Source organism: Ambystoma mexicanum, chromosome 8 (genome assembly GCF_040938575.1).
Source record: "Ambystoma mexicanum isolate Mex_15411 chromosome 8, UKY_AmexF1_1, whole genome shotgun sequence".
Lineage (NCBI taxonomy): Eukaryota > Metazoa > Chordata > Amphibia > Caudata > Ambystomatidae > Ambystoma > Ambystoma mexicanum.
In genome coordinates this window covers 1186068122-1186087496 of record NC_090929.1, presented here as the reverse complement: position 1 = coordinate 1186087496, position 19375 = coordinate 1186068122, and the positions used below count along the sequence as shown (strand labels likewise).

At 48.5% G+C, this 19375-nt stretch overlaps 1 protein-coding gene across 7 annotated transcripts in view; it reads left to right on the top strand.

The window, feature by feature from the left end:
- The window catches only part of STAMBPL1 (STAM binding protein like 1), a 580481-nt gene that overhangs the window by 551700 nt on the left and 9406 nt on the right, over positions 1–19375 (top strand). For all 7 annotated transcript variants that reach the window (XR_011268690.1, XM_069611270.1, XM_069611271.1 and 4 more), the window contains one exon: positions 5759–5858. Coding sequence is in view for 6 of the 7 variants with exons in the window: in XM_069611270.1 (XP_069467371.1) it covers positions 5759–5858 (100 nt within the window). In the remaining variant the exon portion in view is untranslated. The remainder of the gene's footprint in view (positions 1–5758; positions 5859–19375) is intronic.

Genomic DNA, 19375 nt, shown 5'->3' with positions numbered 1-19375 from the left:
GAGGCAGGGGTACTGGCCGAGGTCCTCACTCTACGCCCCGCGTCTAGAACAGGGTTCCGATGCAAAAGGATGTTGTTGCTTTGGCCAAAAAGAGGTGGCTCAAACCCCACTCGGCCTAACCTGTCAATCGGCACCTGGATGCCAAGTATAGGCAAATGTCGGCCCACCCTCAACCGCACTCATTGGTGATTGCTGCAGAGTCACTCTCCTCAAAGTCTCAGTTGTTCTTGGTTACCTCGTCCTCGGTGCTGCTAAGCAAGGAGAAGATCTTGGAGGCGTACGGGATGAAGCTTTATTCCAACGCTTCGCTGCATCTTCGTCAATCCAACGCGGGTGCCATGCTGGCAGCCGTTAACCAGAGGCTTTGATAGGAAATAGTTGACTTTCTTCCAGACCTTCCGGTCACGATTCAAGGCGGGACTGGCAGAGGCAAAAATGGTGGCGCAAGATCTCATGGAGCCCACCGTGGCCCACATTGACACCTCTGGCCGGGCCGTATGCATCGCCACGGACATGAGAAGGACTGCCTGGCTTCGGGCTACTAAATTCAACCCAGACGTCCAGGAACGCATATTGGACCTTCCATTCGAGGGTGGCGACCTCTTTCACTCCACCACCGATGAGGAGGTAGATAAAAAAAAATTGTTTGCAAACTGCAAAGTCTTTATCCTTACGAAGGCCACGACCAAGGTGTACACCCAGTCACATCAATGCTCCGATGAGGGGCGATGTTCGGAGGGTTCCGCGGGATCCAAGAACAAAGATCCAGGCAGCCCGACCGCTCGCTGCGTCAACACCGCATAAACGACAAAAGGTGGGGGAGTAAGGGCTTCTTTCAGTCCCCCTCCTCTGCATCAGCCTCAGAGGGAAAGAAGGCATGACTCGTCCCTTCGGGTCCACGTGTCTCCAGTGGGGGACAGGCTTGCCCTTCACACACAGGTTTGGCATCAGACATTTGCGGACCCCTGGATACTCTCTGTATTATCCACGGGGTACCGCTTACCGACCCTTCCCTCTCCTCGGTCCTCCCCTCCCACAGATTGGGACAGCAACTCTGTTAGCGTGAATTAGGTTGCTCGTCGCGAGCCAGGCAGTGGAAGGAAGTCCCAGCCTCCCAGCGACGATTGGGCTTCTTCTCCAGGATTTTTGCCATACAAAAGAAGAAGCAGCAGGCTGGCCTGAGAGTTGAGCTGGACCGCTCTATCCTCAACCTCTCCCTCCCTCTTCATAAATTCAAGATGGTTACGCCAGCACTCATAGCGGAGACATTGTGCAAAGGAGACTGGATGTGCTCCCTGGATCTGAAGGACGTTTATCTACACGTCCTTATTTGTAGCCGCTTCGCTCCTTTCTGCGATTCAGGATCATGGGCTGCCATTTCCAATACATGGTGGTACCCTTCGGCCTCAACTTGGCCCACAGGGTGTTTACCAGACTCATGAATGCAGTGGCAGCCCTCCTCGGGGCCCAGGTCCACCACATCTACCTGTACCTGGACGGCTGGCTTGTCAGGCAGAGATCTCCGTAGGCAGTACTCCACACTTCCTCCACCCTTATGATTACACTAGACTGACCTTCCTGGGCCTCATCTGGGACACGAGTTCCGAGAGAGTTTTCCCCTCAGGACAAGATCATGGCCATCAAGAGGGCCACTACTCACTTCCTCACCGAGAAGTGACATTGGCCTGTTGCTACCAACATTTATTAGGTATCATGGCAGCGGTCCTACTGGCCATACCCCCAACACAAGACTCAAAAGGAGATTACAGCTGCACTTCACAGCCTCATGGAATCAGGAGCGGGGCTCCCAAACAGAGTGTCAACATTCCTCACTCTCTCCACTCGGACCTCACATGGTGGTCCAGGGACTGCAACCTGCGGATGGACAAGCCCTTCTGGCAGCCGGCCACGCAGGTCACCATCACTACAGACTCCTCTCTAGAGGGCTGGGGTGCCACTCTGGACAGCCACAGTGTATGGAGTCTGGACCCGGTAGAAGCAGGAGTCTCAGATCAACTGGCTGGAGCTGAAAGCCATCTGGCTAGCTCTCAAAGTTTTCCTTCCACTCATTGGGGGAAAGGTCGTCCTTATCCAGACCGACCACTCAACCAGCATGTACTATGTCAACAAGCAGTGGATACCGGGTCCCCTCCACAGTGCAACCTAGTGGTCAACATGTGGGAATGGGCCCTGGAGAACCACACAGGCGTCCACCTGCCAGGGGAGTCCAACTTGGAGCCAGACAGGCTCATCAGACTGGAATCGGACAATTACGAGTGGCAATTAAATGATGAGGTGCGGCTGGAGATCTTCAGCAGATGGAGGCATCCTCAAGTGGATCTTTTTGCCTCCTGGGACAACTAGAAGTGCCAGCAGTTCGTGCCCTGGTAGGGGCAGTGCCCCGGCTCCCTGGGCGACGCATTCCAGATACAGTGGAATGGCATGACAGTGTATGCCTTCCCTCCCACGCCCATCTGCAAGATAAAGGAATCTTGTCACCTCAGCATCATTCTGATAGCTCTCTGGTGGCCGGCGAGACTGTGGTTCTTGGAGCTTCTCAGCCTCTCGGACAGGCCACCCATTCGTCTTACGATGGGCTCAGCTCTTCTTCTGGCACTGCAGGTGGGCAGGGTCATTCACCCTGCCCGCGCAGCGGGGTTCCTGAGCAGGTCACGCTGAAGCACATGAGCCTATCACAGGCTAACCTAGAAATAATTCAGGGCGTTCGGAGCAAGGCTACCAGGAGCCAGTACAAGAGTAAATGGAGTATGTTCTGTCACTGGGCGGACTCTAAGGAGATCAAACCCCTTATGTGCATGCTGGATGATATGCTCTCCTTCTCTGCACTCCTTGCTCACTCAGGCGTGCAGATGGACACATGATGTGCCTATATGGCAGCCATAGGGGTCTGCAAGAATTCGGAGGAGGAGGTCTTCTCCTCTTCTAACCCGATAGTCAAGAGACATAGGGCAGGCCTCTCCAGGCTCTACCCGCCCATCAAAAAACCACACCCTGTGTGGGACCTCAATGTAGTGCTGGTCGCCTTGGCACACAAGCCCTTCCAGCCAATGGCGTCTGCGGACATCCGACTGGACACCATTAAGAAAACTCTGCTAGTGGGCCTCACCTCTGCTTGCAGAGACACCGAGATACAGGCTATGGTGGCCTCAGACCCTACATGACTTTTCACAAGGATAAGGTGGTCGTGCAGACACACCCCACGTTCCTACCCAAGGTACCCTCCGCTTTCCATCGAAACAAGGAGCTAGTCTTACTTATGTTTTTGCTGACCCTAAAGACGAGGCTTAGAGGGTCTTGTGCTGTCTGGATGTCAGACACGGTCTGAAATTCTATCTGGACAGGACCAAGGATTTCTGCAAGTCGAATGCACTGTTTGTCACCTCCGGGGGGGGGGGGGCGTCAAGGCCCGGGTTTCAGGCATCCAAGGCCTCTATAGCACAATGGATAGTTTCGGCCATCAAGGAGGCCTAAGAGGGGCAGCACAAACCATTGCCAGCAACATGCACGCCCACGCTGTCAGAGCCAAGGCCACGGCCATTGCATTCCAATGGTAGGTTCCGTGGCAGGTTATTGGCAGGGCGGCCACCCCTTCGGCTTTCTGTAAGCATTACTGTTTGGACGCCGGCTCTAAGTCAGTCGCGGCTTTTGGACATGTGGTTCTAAGGAATGTGTTTTCTTAAGGAGGGTCTCCTCTCCACCCTAGGGCTACATTCAGTTGTAATCGCCCATGCAGTATGGAGCAAAGGAGATGGGACGTAAGAGTAATTAATAGTTACTCAACAAAGTGACTAACATACTCCTAGTTCATAGTCCCCTTCCTCCATGCGTCCCACCATCGCCCCACCATCCTCCCCTCCCCCCTCCAATAATACTGGTTTCACTAGGCAATGTTAAATATTGTCTATGCGTTATTGGGGACTGAGGAATGGCACCAATGGGTGGAGACAGGGGAGCGCATGCTCCCAGGGCCACGCCCCATGTGCCTCTAAATTTAAAGGGGAAAAAGATTATTTCTGGTAAGGTTCTGTCACCCGTCCCTAGCGAGGGACGCCCATGCATTATGGAGGAAAGGGGACTATGGACTAAGAGTAAGTTTGTCACTACAGTGAGTAACTATTAATTTCCTGTGGTCTCCTTTTATCTGCCTCCCTTTCTGTGCATGACTTCCTTTCCCTGGCCAATATTGCCCTGTCTTTTCAATAACAAAATTGTTCGTGTTTGGGGAATCTGTTCCAAGTGTTCCCAAGGTAAGTCAGCAAGTAAGTGAAGGACCTCACAAATCCTTCTACATGCCTTTTGGTTTACTAACATTTTCTTAACTGGATTCAATAAAACGTGTAAGTTCCCAATCTAATATGCATGCATATCCAGACTATACCTTCACTTTTTAATACTTCTAGAATCATTTAGTTTAATGTGCTCGAAATTCCTACATGATTCCTTATGAATATGGGGCATAAGACAGAGGAAATGGAACTAGGCCACATCAGAACTCGAAACCTTGAAAAAAAGCTCACTCATTCCTGCTTCCCATACCATTAAATAAAGCTGGAGGAAACTGAAAGTCCGCCTGATGACCGGATCTGACCTCCTGTGGAGCATCATTGCTAGGGGGCATTCCACTCTTCACTTAGTTCACATTAAACTACGGAATGGAATTCTGCCAATTGAAAGAACCTATTCTCACCCTTTCCCCTTTGCTCACAAAATGTTTGGCAAAAGTCCATCAAGCTGTTTGGGCTGTGCCCAGGAGCAAGAATTGCAAATATTTTCCCATGAGAAAACGATAACAGAAAGTGAAAAGTACACTTGTTTTCTATGCTTTACAACTTTTTAACAGTTGAAGTGAATTCTAGCAAATTTTCGAAGTTTGTTAAATTTGCCAGTGGAACACGGATTCACCTTAAATATAAGCTAAAATGTTAAACGTCGCCTTGAGATAGATATATATATATTTTGGTGTGAAATTGTATCCTGGTGTTGAGGTCAAGGTAAACTCTCTGTAGCATACCCTTAAACTCACTTCAACTGTGCCTTTATCCTTTCTGTGAACTAAAGAGCAGAAAGCAGACAACCTTGCTCTGGTCTGTGTGGTTACTTTGCCAATGCAATCTACCTTTGACATCCAGCACATCTCATTAGCTGACTTCAACCCCTTCAATTTGGTGCTACGTAGACTTAACTGAATGCCATTAAAAAGGTGAGTCATGTTATAAGTTACAACATATCCAAAGGTTTATCTTTACTCACAGTATAATCCTTTCTTTTCTACTGGTCGGGCTCCTGCAATCGGCTAGCTATATAGACGTGCGACTCCTCCGTCCTTTCAACTCAAATGCTTGGCAGAGCTTTCCCCATACAGGTTATTTTCTTCAGGAACTCCCTGACCTGGATCTTCACACAGTAATATTGTCTGCTCTTATTTCACTTACTTGGCATCCAGGAGGCCATCATGGTTGGTGACAGTTTATTTCAGAGGTTCAGCTGAAATAATATATTTTCCCAGGATTCTTTGATGTACACCAATGGACATCTACTATCGCAAGCTTACAATGCTTTGATCCCTAATTCAAATAATACGCAAACGTATGTTCCCAGTGTAGGAATAGCCACTACTACAATTTTATATAAGGCGATTTCTGTCTTTTTAGAAGCTGTAAAAATTATACTTTGAGTTTTTTAAATCCTTTAGAATGTGTCAATGTTTATTGAAAACTATTTCTGTCTTTTTATTTAGCACTGGGATTTTCAGACTAACTAATGCTGGCATGCTGGAAGTTTCTGGGTGTAAAAGAAAGGGATTTCATCCGCATAGCAAGGATCCAAAGCAGTTTAATGTAAGTATGTCAACTTTTCTTTTTTCTTGCCCTACCAAACTATTCATTTTGAATCGACATTGCTTTAGATCTCACGCCTGTGAAGTGTCACTTGGTCCCAATGGTCCTAAAATCTATTTAGATGGTGGAAGGCTCACATACCCTCCCCGAAAGAATCTTTCCATTAGAATTCTTACTTGAAACATTTTCTTATGCCATATTACTCTGTTATTTTAAAAAAAAATGCCAATCCGATCTTGACGAATTTGTACATGTCAGCCACAGCAAGGGCTTTAAAGTTCTTGTACTTGGTGTATAAATGAAAAAATAAATAAAAACACATTCATCACACTCTGCCTCACCACCAGAGGGGTGGGGCAGTAGTCTACTTGCTTGTTTCAGATATCTGTTTCAACCCTTTGTAATATATGATTCATTGAAGGAACATCTGTTCCTGTGTCTCTGTATGTTTTCACCTTTTCTGGATTGCTAACGGTGCCTCCTGTGTTATTTATTCCTAACTTAGTCAGTGATGTGCCTATCCTATGTATTATTTGTCTTCCGGTTCGCAGTTGAAATGAAATGCTATGTTCTTTTGTTGGTGTAGGCCTGTGTTTAATGTTTGTGAGCTTGTGTGTTGGGCAAGGGTCTGCAGCCACATATCTAGGGTTACCTCTTCTTCCCATTAATGCACAATTATAATAAAAACATTTCTGAGCTTTTTAGCGTCGGATATTTAAAGAATTCATTTTCAGTGTGTCCCTGCTTGGTCAATCTCACCAGAAGCCCCCTTGTACTTTATTATTACCAGTCTCTTTGTTTCAGGTGTGGGCATGTCGGGTCAGTTGTGAGAATCTATTTGTGGATCCCTTTTTCAAGAAGCAATCTCTCCTTCTCCTTATTTTGTTCATTTACTTGGGGAAAGGCCACTCCCTGAATGCGTCCTTCAGCGTTAAATGACTTATGGACTGTGCCCATTGACGTTTCCAATTTCCCTATAGATGCTGGATGCTCAGAAGATATGCAAAGTTTACTGCAAACAGGATCTACTAGCGATTTCATCTGGAAATCCAGATTTACACAGGATCTGACTAGGTTAGAAGACTTCAGAAATCTATCGAAGACTTTGAGGAACTCTGCTAGTACTTCTGTGAAAGCAAGATGGCGATGCCCAGGCCTCGCCTGGGGAGCCATACATGTCCTCATTACAGCTTTTGTAAGCAGTTGCATTCTGGCAGTTTCCAGAGTTGCCCTTTGGCTGTTTCCAGAACAGAGCAATCTTTTTCACATTGAATCTGTATTCCTGTGAATATTTTTGTGTTTGCTTTTCTTTTCTATTCTATTCCCCTTCCTCCGCTTGCACTTGAGGGTTAGGGGTTACCATCTTCTCCAGCATGGGATCTGGCATGGATTCACATGCTCATGAATGTTCCCTGTCGTCGGGCTGGGAATCCTCGGTAAAGAAAAAATCGGTTTCAGTTTCGTTTCTGAACTGTCTTTCTCCAAATAACCAATCACTGGTCTCTGGGTCATACTGCCCCCAGCCAATGACTGCCTTCTACCTAAGCCCGTCCTCTGGCAGCCCTCTTCAGATTTTTACCGCACGTTCAAGTGTTGGGAGTCCTCGGACTATAGCGCTTGAGCTTTTACTGCGTTTTGCGATTTTTCAAAGAGTTTAATTTTTTCAGTCAATCAAGCCTCTAGCTCCACCGTTACTACTTCCGATCAATGGGGACCCATTTTGGAAATTTCTACACCCCTCAAGGGCAACGTTTTCGTCGAGTTTCACTTCTTGGAGGATTCCGGAAGATCTTTGAGGCTTACCCTGCGTGGGCATGGCCCAGGACAAAGGAAACACGACGCCCGGATCCAAGCTGTTCAGGAGCTGCCCTGGATGCGGATTGCAGAATGTCTTCAAAGGAGGATGAGCATTCTAGATGCCTCTACTGCCTTCACGAAGACAAAATGCACGTGGAGAAGGGCTGTGCGTTTTGCAAGAACATGTCGGAACGGACTATGAAGGATCGGTGTATCTGCCTCACCAACTGGCTGGAAGGGAAGAGCCCAGCGGTAGGTGAGAAGAAGTCCGAGCGGTCTTCTAAGACCTTTGAAGGCGCTCTGGCGACGGGGGTGCAACAAAAGGCAAAGCACAGTGAGTCCGCGGGCACCGGGAGCGCCGATCGGTCGGGCTCCTCGGTTTCCAGGCAGGGCGCTCTTTCACAGATGCCATCAACTACGAGCCAATGCTCTGGCTCGGGGAAGAGGAAATCGGAGAACCTGGGTAAGCTTTGGGAGAAGTCCCGGTCGATCCAACGGAGACAGCTGGGGGGGGGAGCGAGGCAGTGACCCTCCCCTCAAGGTGAAGGTCTCAAGCGCGTCCAAAGTTATGAAGGCCCTGATTCACCCGGCTAAGGCCTCTATCGAGGGAGTCATGGCGGCCCTGGCGAAGCCTGTGGAGGCTCCCCAGTGGAGGCGACCTCGGGGCCCAGAGTTTCCCTGCCACCGTGGAGGGAATCCTCTTTTCAGACCCCTGTGAAAACCCCGGTGGAAAAAGAGGGGGGGCCGGGTGGCTTCATGGACACAGATACAGCCTCTGAGGAGGAGCTGGCTAGAGTCGCGAAGATCCAGAACAAGAAGTTCGAGGAGGTCCGGCCTCACGGGAGGGATCCCGACGAGGCGGACGAAGAAAGCGACGGTGTTGCCAACGAGGAGGGCGTGGAGGCGGAGGATTCCACTCCCCAACCGTCGCGCCCGTCGCAGCTGGTACCTGGGCCACAGGACAACTCGGGAGCAATCTTGATGGCGATCCAGGCGTTGTGTACGGAGATAAGGACAAGGTTGCCCTTACCCTCAACAGACGATCCAGTGGAGCCTGGACCGTCGGGAAGCCCTCCAAACAAGCGGAGGAGAATTCACCCCCCCCACCCTTCCAGCCTTCATGGCCTTCATCTCCTTCCCCTGATCCGAGGGATGACACGGGAACAGAGACTGCCACGACGGGGACACATTGGTGACGACGGGATTGGCCTTCCATCACCACCTCCTCAGGCCTCCCCTGCCTGACAAAATTGGCTCCTTCCACGCCATGATCGCCAGGGCATCCGAGCTCTTCCAGCTCTGCCCCGAGGAACAGAAGGAAGGTTTCCTCTATCAACGACGTGAGGCCAAGAGGAAGACGGTCCTCTCGGTTCCATTACTCGGCAGCATCTGGGACGAGGGGCTGTCACTCCTGAAGAACCCGTCCACGGCTCCTGCCAAGAGAGACCGGTACGAGAAGAAGTACCGGGTCCTGGATTCCGCCCCCATGTGCCTTAGGGCGCAGCCGACCCCAGATTCGGTAGTCTCCCCAGGGGCCAAGAAGAAAACGGCGGGGGCGACGGCTTCAACTTCGACCTCCCCGCCGGACGGCGAGGGGAAGAAACTGGACGCCATGGGACAGCGGGTCATCTCGTCGGCAGCGATGACGATTAAAGCGGCCAACTCCCTCACGATTGTGGCCCGCTATGACAGGGAGCTGTGGTTTAAGATCACTCCCCTGCTGGACTTCTTCCCGGACGACAAGAGGGCTGAGGCCCTGGAGATCCTACAGGAAGGCGAGGTGGCCTCGGACCACGCCATAACGGTAGCCACGGACATTGCTGACACCGGTTTTTGCCAGATGGACAACAGTGTTTGCCTTTGCCGGCGTGGTTGGCTAAAGGCAACCGATTTCCGCCAAGATGTGCAGACCAGAGTTCTGGACATGCCTTTTGAAGGGGAACAACCTGTTTGGCAAGACCGTGGACGAGTCACTGCAGGCTCTCAAGGCTGACACAGAGACGGCTCGGGCCTTGGGAGTGTTGCAGCACCGACGGCCGCCCTTTTGGAACTCTGGAGGAAAGCAAGGTGCCTCCAAAGGATTCGGCGCCGGCTCCTGGACGTACCGCCAGGCGGCCCGCTCCTCGTCGCAGGAGGCCTACAGAGGACACGGCAAGTCAGGAGGATCTCGTCATCGCCAAGGAGGCCAAAGCGGCAAGGCCGCCGCCAAGCAGGACTGAACCGGCCGTAGCATCGAGCCCCCACCTGAGCACCCCGGTGGGAGGCCGGCTGGCGAAGTCCATCTCCACCGACCGATGGGTGCTGGATGCCCTGGCCCGCGGGAACACTCTCGAGTTTCTAAAGAAGTGCTCCCGCATTCCACCCATGGCCAGAAAGGAAAACCACGTCCCTCAACTGCTGCTGGAAGTAAGGGCGATGCTGAAGAAAGGAGCTATCGAGCTCATCCCAAAGAGGCTCCGGGGCTCCGGAGTGTACTCGCGATACTTCCTCGTAAGAAAGAAGACTGGCGGCTGGCGACCCATCCTGGACCTTCGTCGTTTAAACAAGTACATCAAGTTCCAGAAGTTCCGTATGGTCCCGCTCCAGCACGTGCTGGGACAGCTGGAGGAAGGCGACTTCCTATCGTCGATGGAATTGGGGGATGCCTACTTTCACATCCCCATTATAAAAGGACATCGAAAGTTCCTCAGATTCGTAGTCCAAGGGCGATACTACCAGTTCAAGGCCCTTCCATTCGGATTGAAGTCGGCGCCCAGGGTATTCACCAAGTGCCTAGCACCAGTGGCTGCGCCTGCAGGGGATCCACGTCTACACCTACCTGGACGACTGGCTCATCCGAGCAAAGACAAGAGAACTCGCCATCGGGCACACAGAGAAGACCATCCAGCTGTTCATGGATCTGGGATTTTCGATCAACTTCCCACTTAGTACCGTTGCAAGTCGCCCTGTTCCTGGGAGCCAGGCTCGACACAGTGGCGCGATTGGCCTCTCCGTTGGAGGAAAGGACGAAGGCCATCCTGGGCAGGGTACAACGGCTGTTGACCATGGACGTGGCCAGGGTGAGGTCCATCTAGTCCTTTCTCGGCATGATGTCCTTGTGCATCTACCTCGTGCGCCTGTGCAGGCTGCGGATGCATCCGCTGCAAGAGTTCCTCGACGCGCATTAGATGAAGGCGGCGGGCAGCTTCGAAGGCAGGATCCCGCTCAACAAGACCTTCCGTCAAGCGATCCGGTGGTGGGGCACCCGCGCGCATCTGCCAGCGGGCATGGACTTCCAGACCCCGGCACATCAGGAGACGGTGATGACGGACACCTCCCTGGAGGGATGGGGAGCGCTCACCGGAGATCTCCACACAAGAGGCCTTTGACTCCCAAAGGAGAGGTCACTACACATCAATGTCCTGGAGCTCCGAGCTGGGTTGCGGGCCCTCGGGTCTTTCCTCCCGTCCCTCAAGGGCAAGGTGGTAAGGATTTTCACCGACAACACCACCACAGTGTTCTACATTCGGAAGCAGGGAGGCACCAGATCCCCAGCCCTATCCAAGGAAGCCCAGGATCTGTGGCACTCGGCCGTTGCCCAAGGGATGTTTCTGGTACCCTTTCATCTGGCAGGAATAAAGAACACCATCACCGACTCACTCAGCAGGGAGCTGCGCTCGTGCCACAAGTGGGAACTGCGCCAGGGTCAAGTGGATTTGCTATTCCAACGATGGGGCAATCCCCAGATCAACCTATTCGCGACGGCGACGAACGCCAAGTGCCGGAGGTTCGCCCGCAGGTTTCCCCAGCCGGGGAGCATGGGCGATGCCTTCTCATTCCCCTGGGATGGCCTGTTCCTGTATCCGTTACCACCGTTGGCGTTGCTGCTGTGACTCATCAACCAACTCAGATGGTCCCGGTGCAGGATGATCCTCGTTGCACCGGCATAGCTGAGACAGATCTGGTTCCCGGACCTTCTGGACATGTCAGCGTCCCCCCAGTCAAACTGCCGACGGACGTGGATCTCCTCGCCAGAGGAGGAGGCGCCATCCTCCACCACGACCCGGGGTCGCTGAACTTGCAGGCCTGGCTCCTGCAGCACTAGAGTTTCGAGGGTACGATATCCCAGCGGACTGCAAGGAGGTGCTTGCAAAGGCCAGGGCGTCCTCAACTCTACAGTGCTATGGACACAAATGGAAGAGGTTTTCTGTCTGGTGCTGGGCACAGATTAACCCTCTGCAGATTACGGCCCTCAAGTGCTGCCATACTTGCTATCGCTGGCCAAGGCGGGGCTGGCCCATGCCTCCAAAATCCATCTGGCGGCTATCTCCCGCTACACCAGAACTCCAGGGTGCTCATCCCTGTGGTCCCATCGCCTGCTGAAGGAGTTCATGAAGGGACTGTTCCGCTCATTCCCGCCAGTGAAGGCTCCGGCCCCGGCGTGGGAGCTCAACGTGGTGGTGACCAGGCTCATGGGGCCGCCATTCGAGCCTCTGCATTCGGCACCGTTGAAGTTCCTGTCGTGGAAAACCGTGTTTCTTGTGGCCATCACCTCCGCACGACGAATGGGAGAGATCCAGGCCCTCTCCTGCAAGCCTCCATACCCGACTTTCCACGAGACGAGGGTGGTGCTGAGGATGCACCCCTCCTTCATGCCCAAGGTGCCGTCGGACTTCCATCTCAACAAGCCCTTGGTGTTACCTGTTTTCTTCCTGTCGCCGGCCGAGAGGACTTGCACTCGCTGGATGTAGCTAGAGCGCTGAAGTTCTACGTGGACCGCACAAAGAGTTTTCGGAAGACATCACAGCTGTTTGTGAACTTTGGACCTGTGAACCAAGGGAAGGCCCTCTCGAAGGCTTCCATTTCCAGATGGCTCTCCGGCTGCATCATGCACTGTCACCGGTTGGCAAACCGACTGTTGCCCGGCCGTCCGAGAGCCCATTCAACCAGAGCGATCGCTGCTACCACGGCATTCCTATCTGGTGTGCCCCTGCTGGACATCTGCAGGGCTGTTACGTGGAAGTTGACGCACACCTTCACGAGATTCTACTGCGTCAACCGGGATTCCAGGGAGGAGTCCAGAGTCGGCTAGGCAGTGCTGTGCAACATGTTCGCCTGAAGGTGGGCCTGGTGAAGGGGTAAGAGATGCTTAATGTTGAGTTGATGTAATTGCTTAATGTTGAGCTTTGCCACCTCCCGTGGTTGTGCATGTGTGTACTGCTATGTATTCTTGTATTCATGAGCATGTGAATCCATGCCAGACCCCATGCTGAAGAAGGAACAAGTTACTTACCTGTAACTGTTGTTCTCCAGCATGGGTCTGGCATGGATTCAAATGCGAACCCTCCCTCCTACCCCTCTGCGGCTCTTCTCTTGGTCCTACTGTCACTGTATGTGCTGCCAAATCTGAAGATGGCTGCCAGAGGAGGGGCTTAGGTAGAAGGCAGTCATTGGCTGGTGGCAGTATGACCCAGAGACCAGTGATTGGTAATTAGGAGAAAGACAGTTCAGAAACGAAACTGAAACTGATTTTTTTCTTTACCGAGGATTCCCAGCCTGACGACGGGGAATATTAATGAGCATGCAAAACCATGCCAGACCCATGCTGGAGAACAACAGTTACAGGTAAGTAACTTGTTCCATACTCTTCCTGCACTCCCTTTTCAGGCTGAGTCCAATTATACCTTTCCCCTGTTCCCAATATATTTTATTGAGCACATTTGAAATGGGTTTTGTTAAACCTGTGTTAAAATCGGTGAGCTCTTGTTCAATGGACAATCGTTATAGTAACAGCATGACAACTCATTTAGGAAATGTGCACATACTTTCTTATGGTAGAAATACCCACAATCTGTTTCTGAAAAATATGAATGAATCTCAAAAAAGACAGATCTGTTCAATGTGGTTCTGAATTTCAATCCCCCCTTGCCTCAAACAGTCAGTATCTTCCTCTCAGTTCATCCCTTGGTCATCATAAATTGAATTAAGGCCTCAATTCCAGCAAACAGTAAATCACCCTGCTCTTGCCTTTACATGCTCCATAAAATCCCCACTTCTAATGTTCCCTAATTCCACAACACCCCTTCTAAAGTTATCAACAAATCCATCCTAAAAGTGTATGCTTTACCTCACTATTGCTCTCCTTTCAGTTTCATCGAAGAGGCCCCACTCCTGTGTACTCACAATACAACTTAATGCAACAAGAGCCTTGTATGTAGTACTGTTTCTCTCTCTTAAACCAGTGTATATCAAAGCAAGACAGAATAAACACACCAGACACTTTGATCCCTTAAAATGTCTGCTTTTGGCTGTCCTCACCTTCCTATCCACGATCTTCTCACAATATGTCTCATCCTTGAAACTCATTTAATATGATTTCTGCACAGTTTGGAATAATAACAGCCGTTAACTGATCACACTGATTGGCTCCAAACGTTGCATTTTCTTCATCCTTCTGGACATGTTGGCATTGTTATACACAGTAGATCATTAATTTCCCTCTCCCAGCTTGCATACCATATATAGGGTGTCTGGCCATGAAATGTACTAATGTCTGAAGGCAAGCTCCACTGGTTCTAGGCATATCTTCATATCTGTACCACCTAGGTCTACCTGAGTGTTCTGTTTACCTGTGTAATATTGCAATCCCTACACCTTTTTGTGATAATGTTCACCTTTAAGATACACCCACTTGTTCACTTCTTGTGAAAGCTAACATGTTGGCTTCCTTATCTATATCAATAATCAACCAAATTATTAGTCTAACTGGAGCAAAGTGGCTAAATACTCGGTTACGCCTCAGTTATGCCTCCTGGTGAAACAGTGTCCAAGTTTGGATGAATGAAAAGAAGGGTTTATGGTCATTGCATCGACCTGCATTTGCATCACATTTTTTCCATCTAAAAAATGTGCATCTAATACATTTTTGGGGGTTAGGGGGGTCTCCCCTGAACCCGTTTGTTACCCTTTATAATGCACCTAAACAAAAAATAACCCTTTACTCAAAAAATATGCATTTGATCGAAAATTATAGATGGAACAATTTCGATGGAATGGCATTAGATGCAATGACAAGATACCAAAATAAGTTATGGCTTATCCTTACAAAGGTTTCTGCTTTTAGGTTCACCGTAGGACTCGCCATTCTCGGTTTTTCCTTTTTCATGGGGAGTAATAGTCTGATCGTGAATATTGAACTTAACTTACCATTAAAATTACACATAGATTTTGGATCTCTTCCAGTAAAACGAACTTATAGTGCATCAGGAACATGAAATTCTCACTCACTAACTCAGAAACCGTAACCATTATATGTTCAGCACACCCAAGCTAAATTTTCGCAACACAGATTTACTAGCTACAGATTTCAACTTCTTGTTATAATGTAAATTCTTCCAGATGAACTGCACTTCTGATGCCCAACTGGGATTCATTCCTTGCCACATATAATCTTAAATCATCTCAGATAGTGCTTATTGACGGATAGATGGCAATTTGTATCAAAACATTTCATAACAGGACTATTTGGTATCTGACCATCCCTTTCTTCTCAACAAAATACCACAAGAATCGTAGATTACACCTAGACACAAATATAAATCCTCCACCCATTAGCAGCCAACAATTTCAATTCCCAGGAATAATACTTAAGAAGTAACCGTCCAGATACCCAAGATATCAATTTCCTATTGCCATTAAGCTCTGAGCTAAAATGTGACTCCTCACTAAGGTCTTTGCTTATCTCTTACTTTAGCTTTTCTCTGGGTATCTTGTTTGGTAACCTGAGGCTCCTGTGAGTTTCTCATACAAATGTCCTGTGAAACACACACACTGTTTTGTGCTACTAGCTATAGGCAAAGTGCCTCTGTTGTATCGCCTGAATTTTTATTTTAGTGAGCATAATATTTTTGGTCTCCTTGAAACTGGTCCTCAAATAGGTTAATTTCTGGCTGAGCTGTGTGCTACTTCAAAATGCAATGACTTTTAAAACATTATAAATTGGGCATGCTAATAGAAAAACAATCGTGGGAAGGTATTTGTTAGTTTGCTACAGGAACTATTTTGTAATTTTCACACATGCACGCTACTTGGTGCAAAGACTGACAAGTTACCACTGTTTACTTGCAATTCTCTGTATGTTTTCATTTGTCCCATATGGTCTTTGTCAGAGCTTTATTTCGACTTGGAGCCATAAGTGCATATAAATAAAAATAAATGCACACAATACAGGCCATCTGGGTGTGGGGCAAAAGTCATGTGCAATGACGCATGAACATGGAGTAAAGTGACAGTATTGTACCTTAACATAGGTGTGCAATACATTCTAAACGTACATTCCAGTCATATGTTAAAAATAAGAATAAAAGAAAACATCATCCTTTATGCTTCCAACTGCTATGAATAAGGGTTGAAGAAAGAATCATGAGCATAAAGTGCCAGTGCATGCCAAAAAACATGGAAACAGAGATAATATTAAACAGGCCTCATATCAGTGGAAACAAATACGAGATATATACATTACATTGCTCCCAAATACAACAGTGCATTCCTTCTCAACCACGATCTATGTAAAAATGTAGATACAATCAAAATATTTGCTATATTATTGGACCTTCTGCAAAGAGACATTGCTTCAGTTGTAATCCTGAGTGATAAGAACATTGGTCTCAAATACATTCCCCTAGCATGCTTGTAAAATGGGTAAAATAGGAGAAAGTGCTAATCAGTTTCAGAGATATTAATACAATTCAAGCATTTATTTGATACATTAATGTCCCACTTATTCGGTGTAGAGGCTACTGGTATTTAATGTACAAAGAAATCAAGAATCTAGGTTTCATACAATCAAGATATGGTTCGTAGTCTGATATCTTTGTGCTCTGTGGCGGTTTAGATTATGAACATGGACTTTGATCTTCTCTCACTATAGACGTTTATTAAATGAAAACGCCTAACTCTCCTAGTGCCAAGGGTTTTCCCCTACCTAACCAAAGTAAGGTGCTCTTCAGTCAGAGAGAGTCCAAATAAAGACCCATCCACTGTCCAAACTAACCTACTCTAACCCTACCTCTATTAGAACAACAAACCTACAGGAGAATGACTCCCTTCTCCTGTGAGCTGTTTCTTCACCACGTTCGGTTAAATAACGTATCATTAAGTAGTTCTTGCTGGCTCTATTTGTTAAGTCACACAATTCTGATGCTGGATCCTTCCAGATTTGAAGTGTCGTTTCCTCTTGATTACTCTTCTAATCCCTTTTATACTCTTCTTTTCTTATCCGATATATCCTTGTTCTTTTCTTTACATTCAGTTTTAAAGGTTTCCCTTTTCTTAATGTCCTCTTTATCTTGTCTGGGACGAGTATGAATGTTCAAGTAATGATTCCGACTCCCTGTATTCTTGACACTTTATCTTGACTGGGACGATTCGTAATCTCTTGATGCTTTATCTTGACGGTGACTAGTATGAGCATTGCAGTTATTATGTTCGGTCCCCGTTACATGATTTGGTTAGGGATGCCATCACCAGGCTGCACAACAGGCTGGCACCCTATGTCACTTGTCTGGTTGGCTCTTCGGCTTTTCAGTGGTTTCCCATGCCGGTTCACTGTTCTTCCTTCTTTCGAGTTCGCTTCACTCTTCCTTGATTGAAGTGGTGTTGCTTTTTAGGTAGAGGCCTCCGATCCACTGCGGCTTCATCCTGGTCATGCCACCACTTATTCCTCGCTCAGGATTGGGTCGGCTTGTGTCCCGCTCGGTTGGTTGTGCCTCCTCTCCTTCTTGACACCACACGTTTGAAGCTGCACCTGGACTTCTGTTCTGCCTCGGTTGCCGAATGTCCAAGTTCACTCCTCTGTGCCTCGGCGAGCAAGTTTGAAACTCACGGGGTCTTTCTCAATCAATGGTCTCTGCCTCCCATTCTTATTGCGCTGCCGTGGGACTTGACCAGCACACTGTTAAAGTCCTTTTCTGTTTGACTTGCATTCCGTATTCTTTCAATAGTTTTTCTTCATCTCAGTATAACACAAGTTTTCCTTCATAGGCACAATTTAAGTATTTGGATTACAATACCAAATTCTGATTTGTTCTTTGTGTCTTTCTTCAGATGATGTCTTTAAAAATGGGTTAGTGAGATATGGCAGAGGTAGTTCCTCATAAGAACAGGAGTCCTTGTCCCCAGAGGGGGAGTCTCTGCCGGTGAATTCCGGCATACCGCAAACCATAGGGAGGGTATTTCAGAGCAGGCTTGCATCCCTTGCCTCACAGGGAAACTCATCAAAGCTCCCAACATATGCTCAGCGAGGTTAATCAAGGTGTCCGGTCAAAATGTCATGGTGACACTTTACAGTATAGTCCGCCTTGACTCTAACAATGTTGGTAATTTTCTCTGAATTTGACCATACTTCCCTGTGGCCCATCACAAGGAGACTGTTTTTCACATGCACACACCATGGGAGGGAGAACCCGCCCTCTTGGCCAAGTACGTCCTTGGTTGCTTCTCTGTAATTTTGCAGTTTTGGTCTGGACCATAACCTGATCCAGTAGAGGTCTTGGGGCAATACTATTTGTCAGATAAGGTAAGGCTGTTTCCTCCTGGATCATCATTGTAGAGGCACTGTTTGGCAAACCTAGATTTTTCTTGAGAAACCAGTTTTCAATCACACTAAGGTTTCCATATTTTACATGACCCCAAATTTCAGCACCATACAAAGGGGCAGCCTGTCTGGCTTGAATTGTATATGCGTAGGTCCCACGGCACCATCCTCATACTCATGGGAAAACTTTGTGATCGCACCACAATAGCTAGCAAGTGACGCTCCTGCTCTTACTAATTGATGGTCCCATCTACAAGAGTTTGAGAACCTCATTCCAAGGTAATTTCTACACATGCTCGCTACTTGGTGCAAAGACTGACAAAGCTGACAAGTTACCCCTGATTACATGCAATTCTCTGTCAGTTTTCAATCATCCCTTATGGTCTTTGAAGTGTTGCATTTGTTCTGGCCTTACTGTTTTAGCCTTGTTTGGATTGTCAGAGCCTTGAGAACTGCAGCGATGGATCCTGTTTAGGTTTATTTCTACATAGTTCAAATATACCACATGCATGCATTTGTGAAAGCACGTCTGAAGGTTTGGAACTTTCTTCCTCTGGACCTTCAGCTTGAACTTGACCAAGCCACATATCAGAGCCGCAGTTAGGGTAAAGTAGACCAGGGTAAGCAAACTGCTTGCCAATGGTATATGCTAAACACATACGCGCACAGTCATGGAGTGCTAAGGTGAGTGCTAAAGCGACTTAATACGCTGAAATCAAGCTTCAGCATAATAGACGAGCCGTGATTGTTGTAAAGAATGGTACTGATTTATTCCATTGGACACGCAGACAAGTCCTGCCTTAGGACCCGGAAGACCATATAATGGTGGGCCACGAGCAGTCGGCCGTGTGCTGAGTGCTGTCTGCTGGTCGAAGAGTCGAAGCAGAAATACAGTGTGCTCTGAGTTACAACTGTAAGTTACTTGAAAATGATCCCTAAGAAAAGGATAAAATCGACTAGATCCAATTTCAGGGGTGGCCCGGGAACAGATGGTCATTCCTGACTCTGATATATCAAGGAAGTTGACTAAGCAGGCAACCGAGCTAATAGAATTTCCTGTCTCGAGTTTGAACAAACACAAGGGTAAGATCACGTCCTTCTATCAGCCTGCAGAAATGACACTAGTGCTGTGGGAAACAAATCTCTA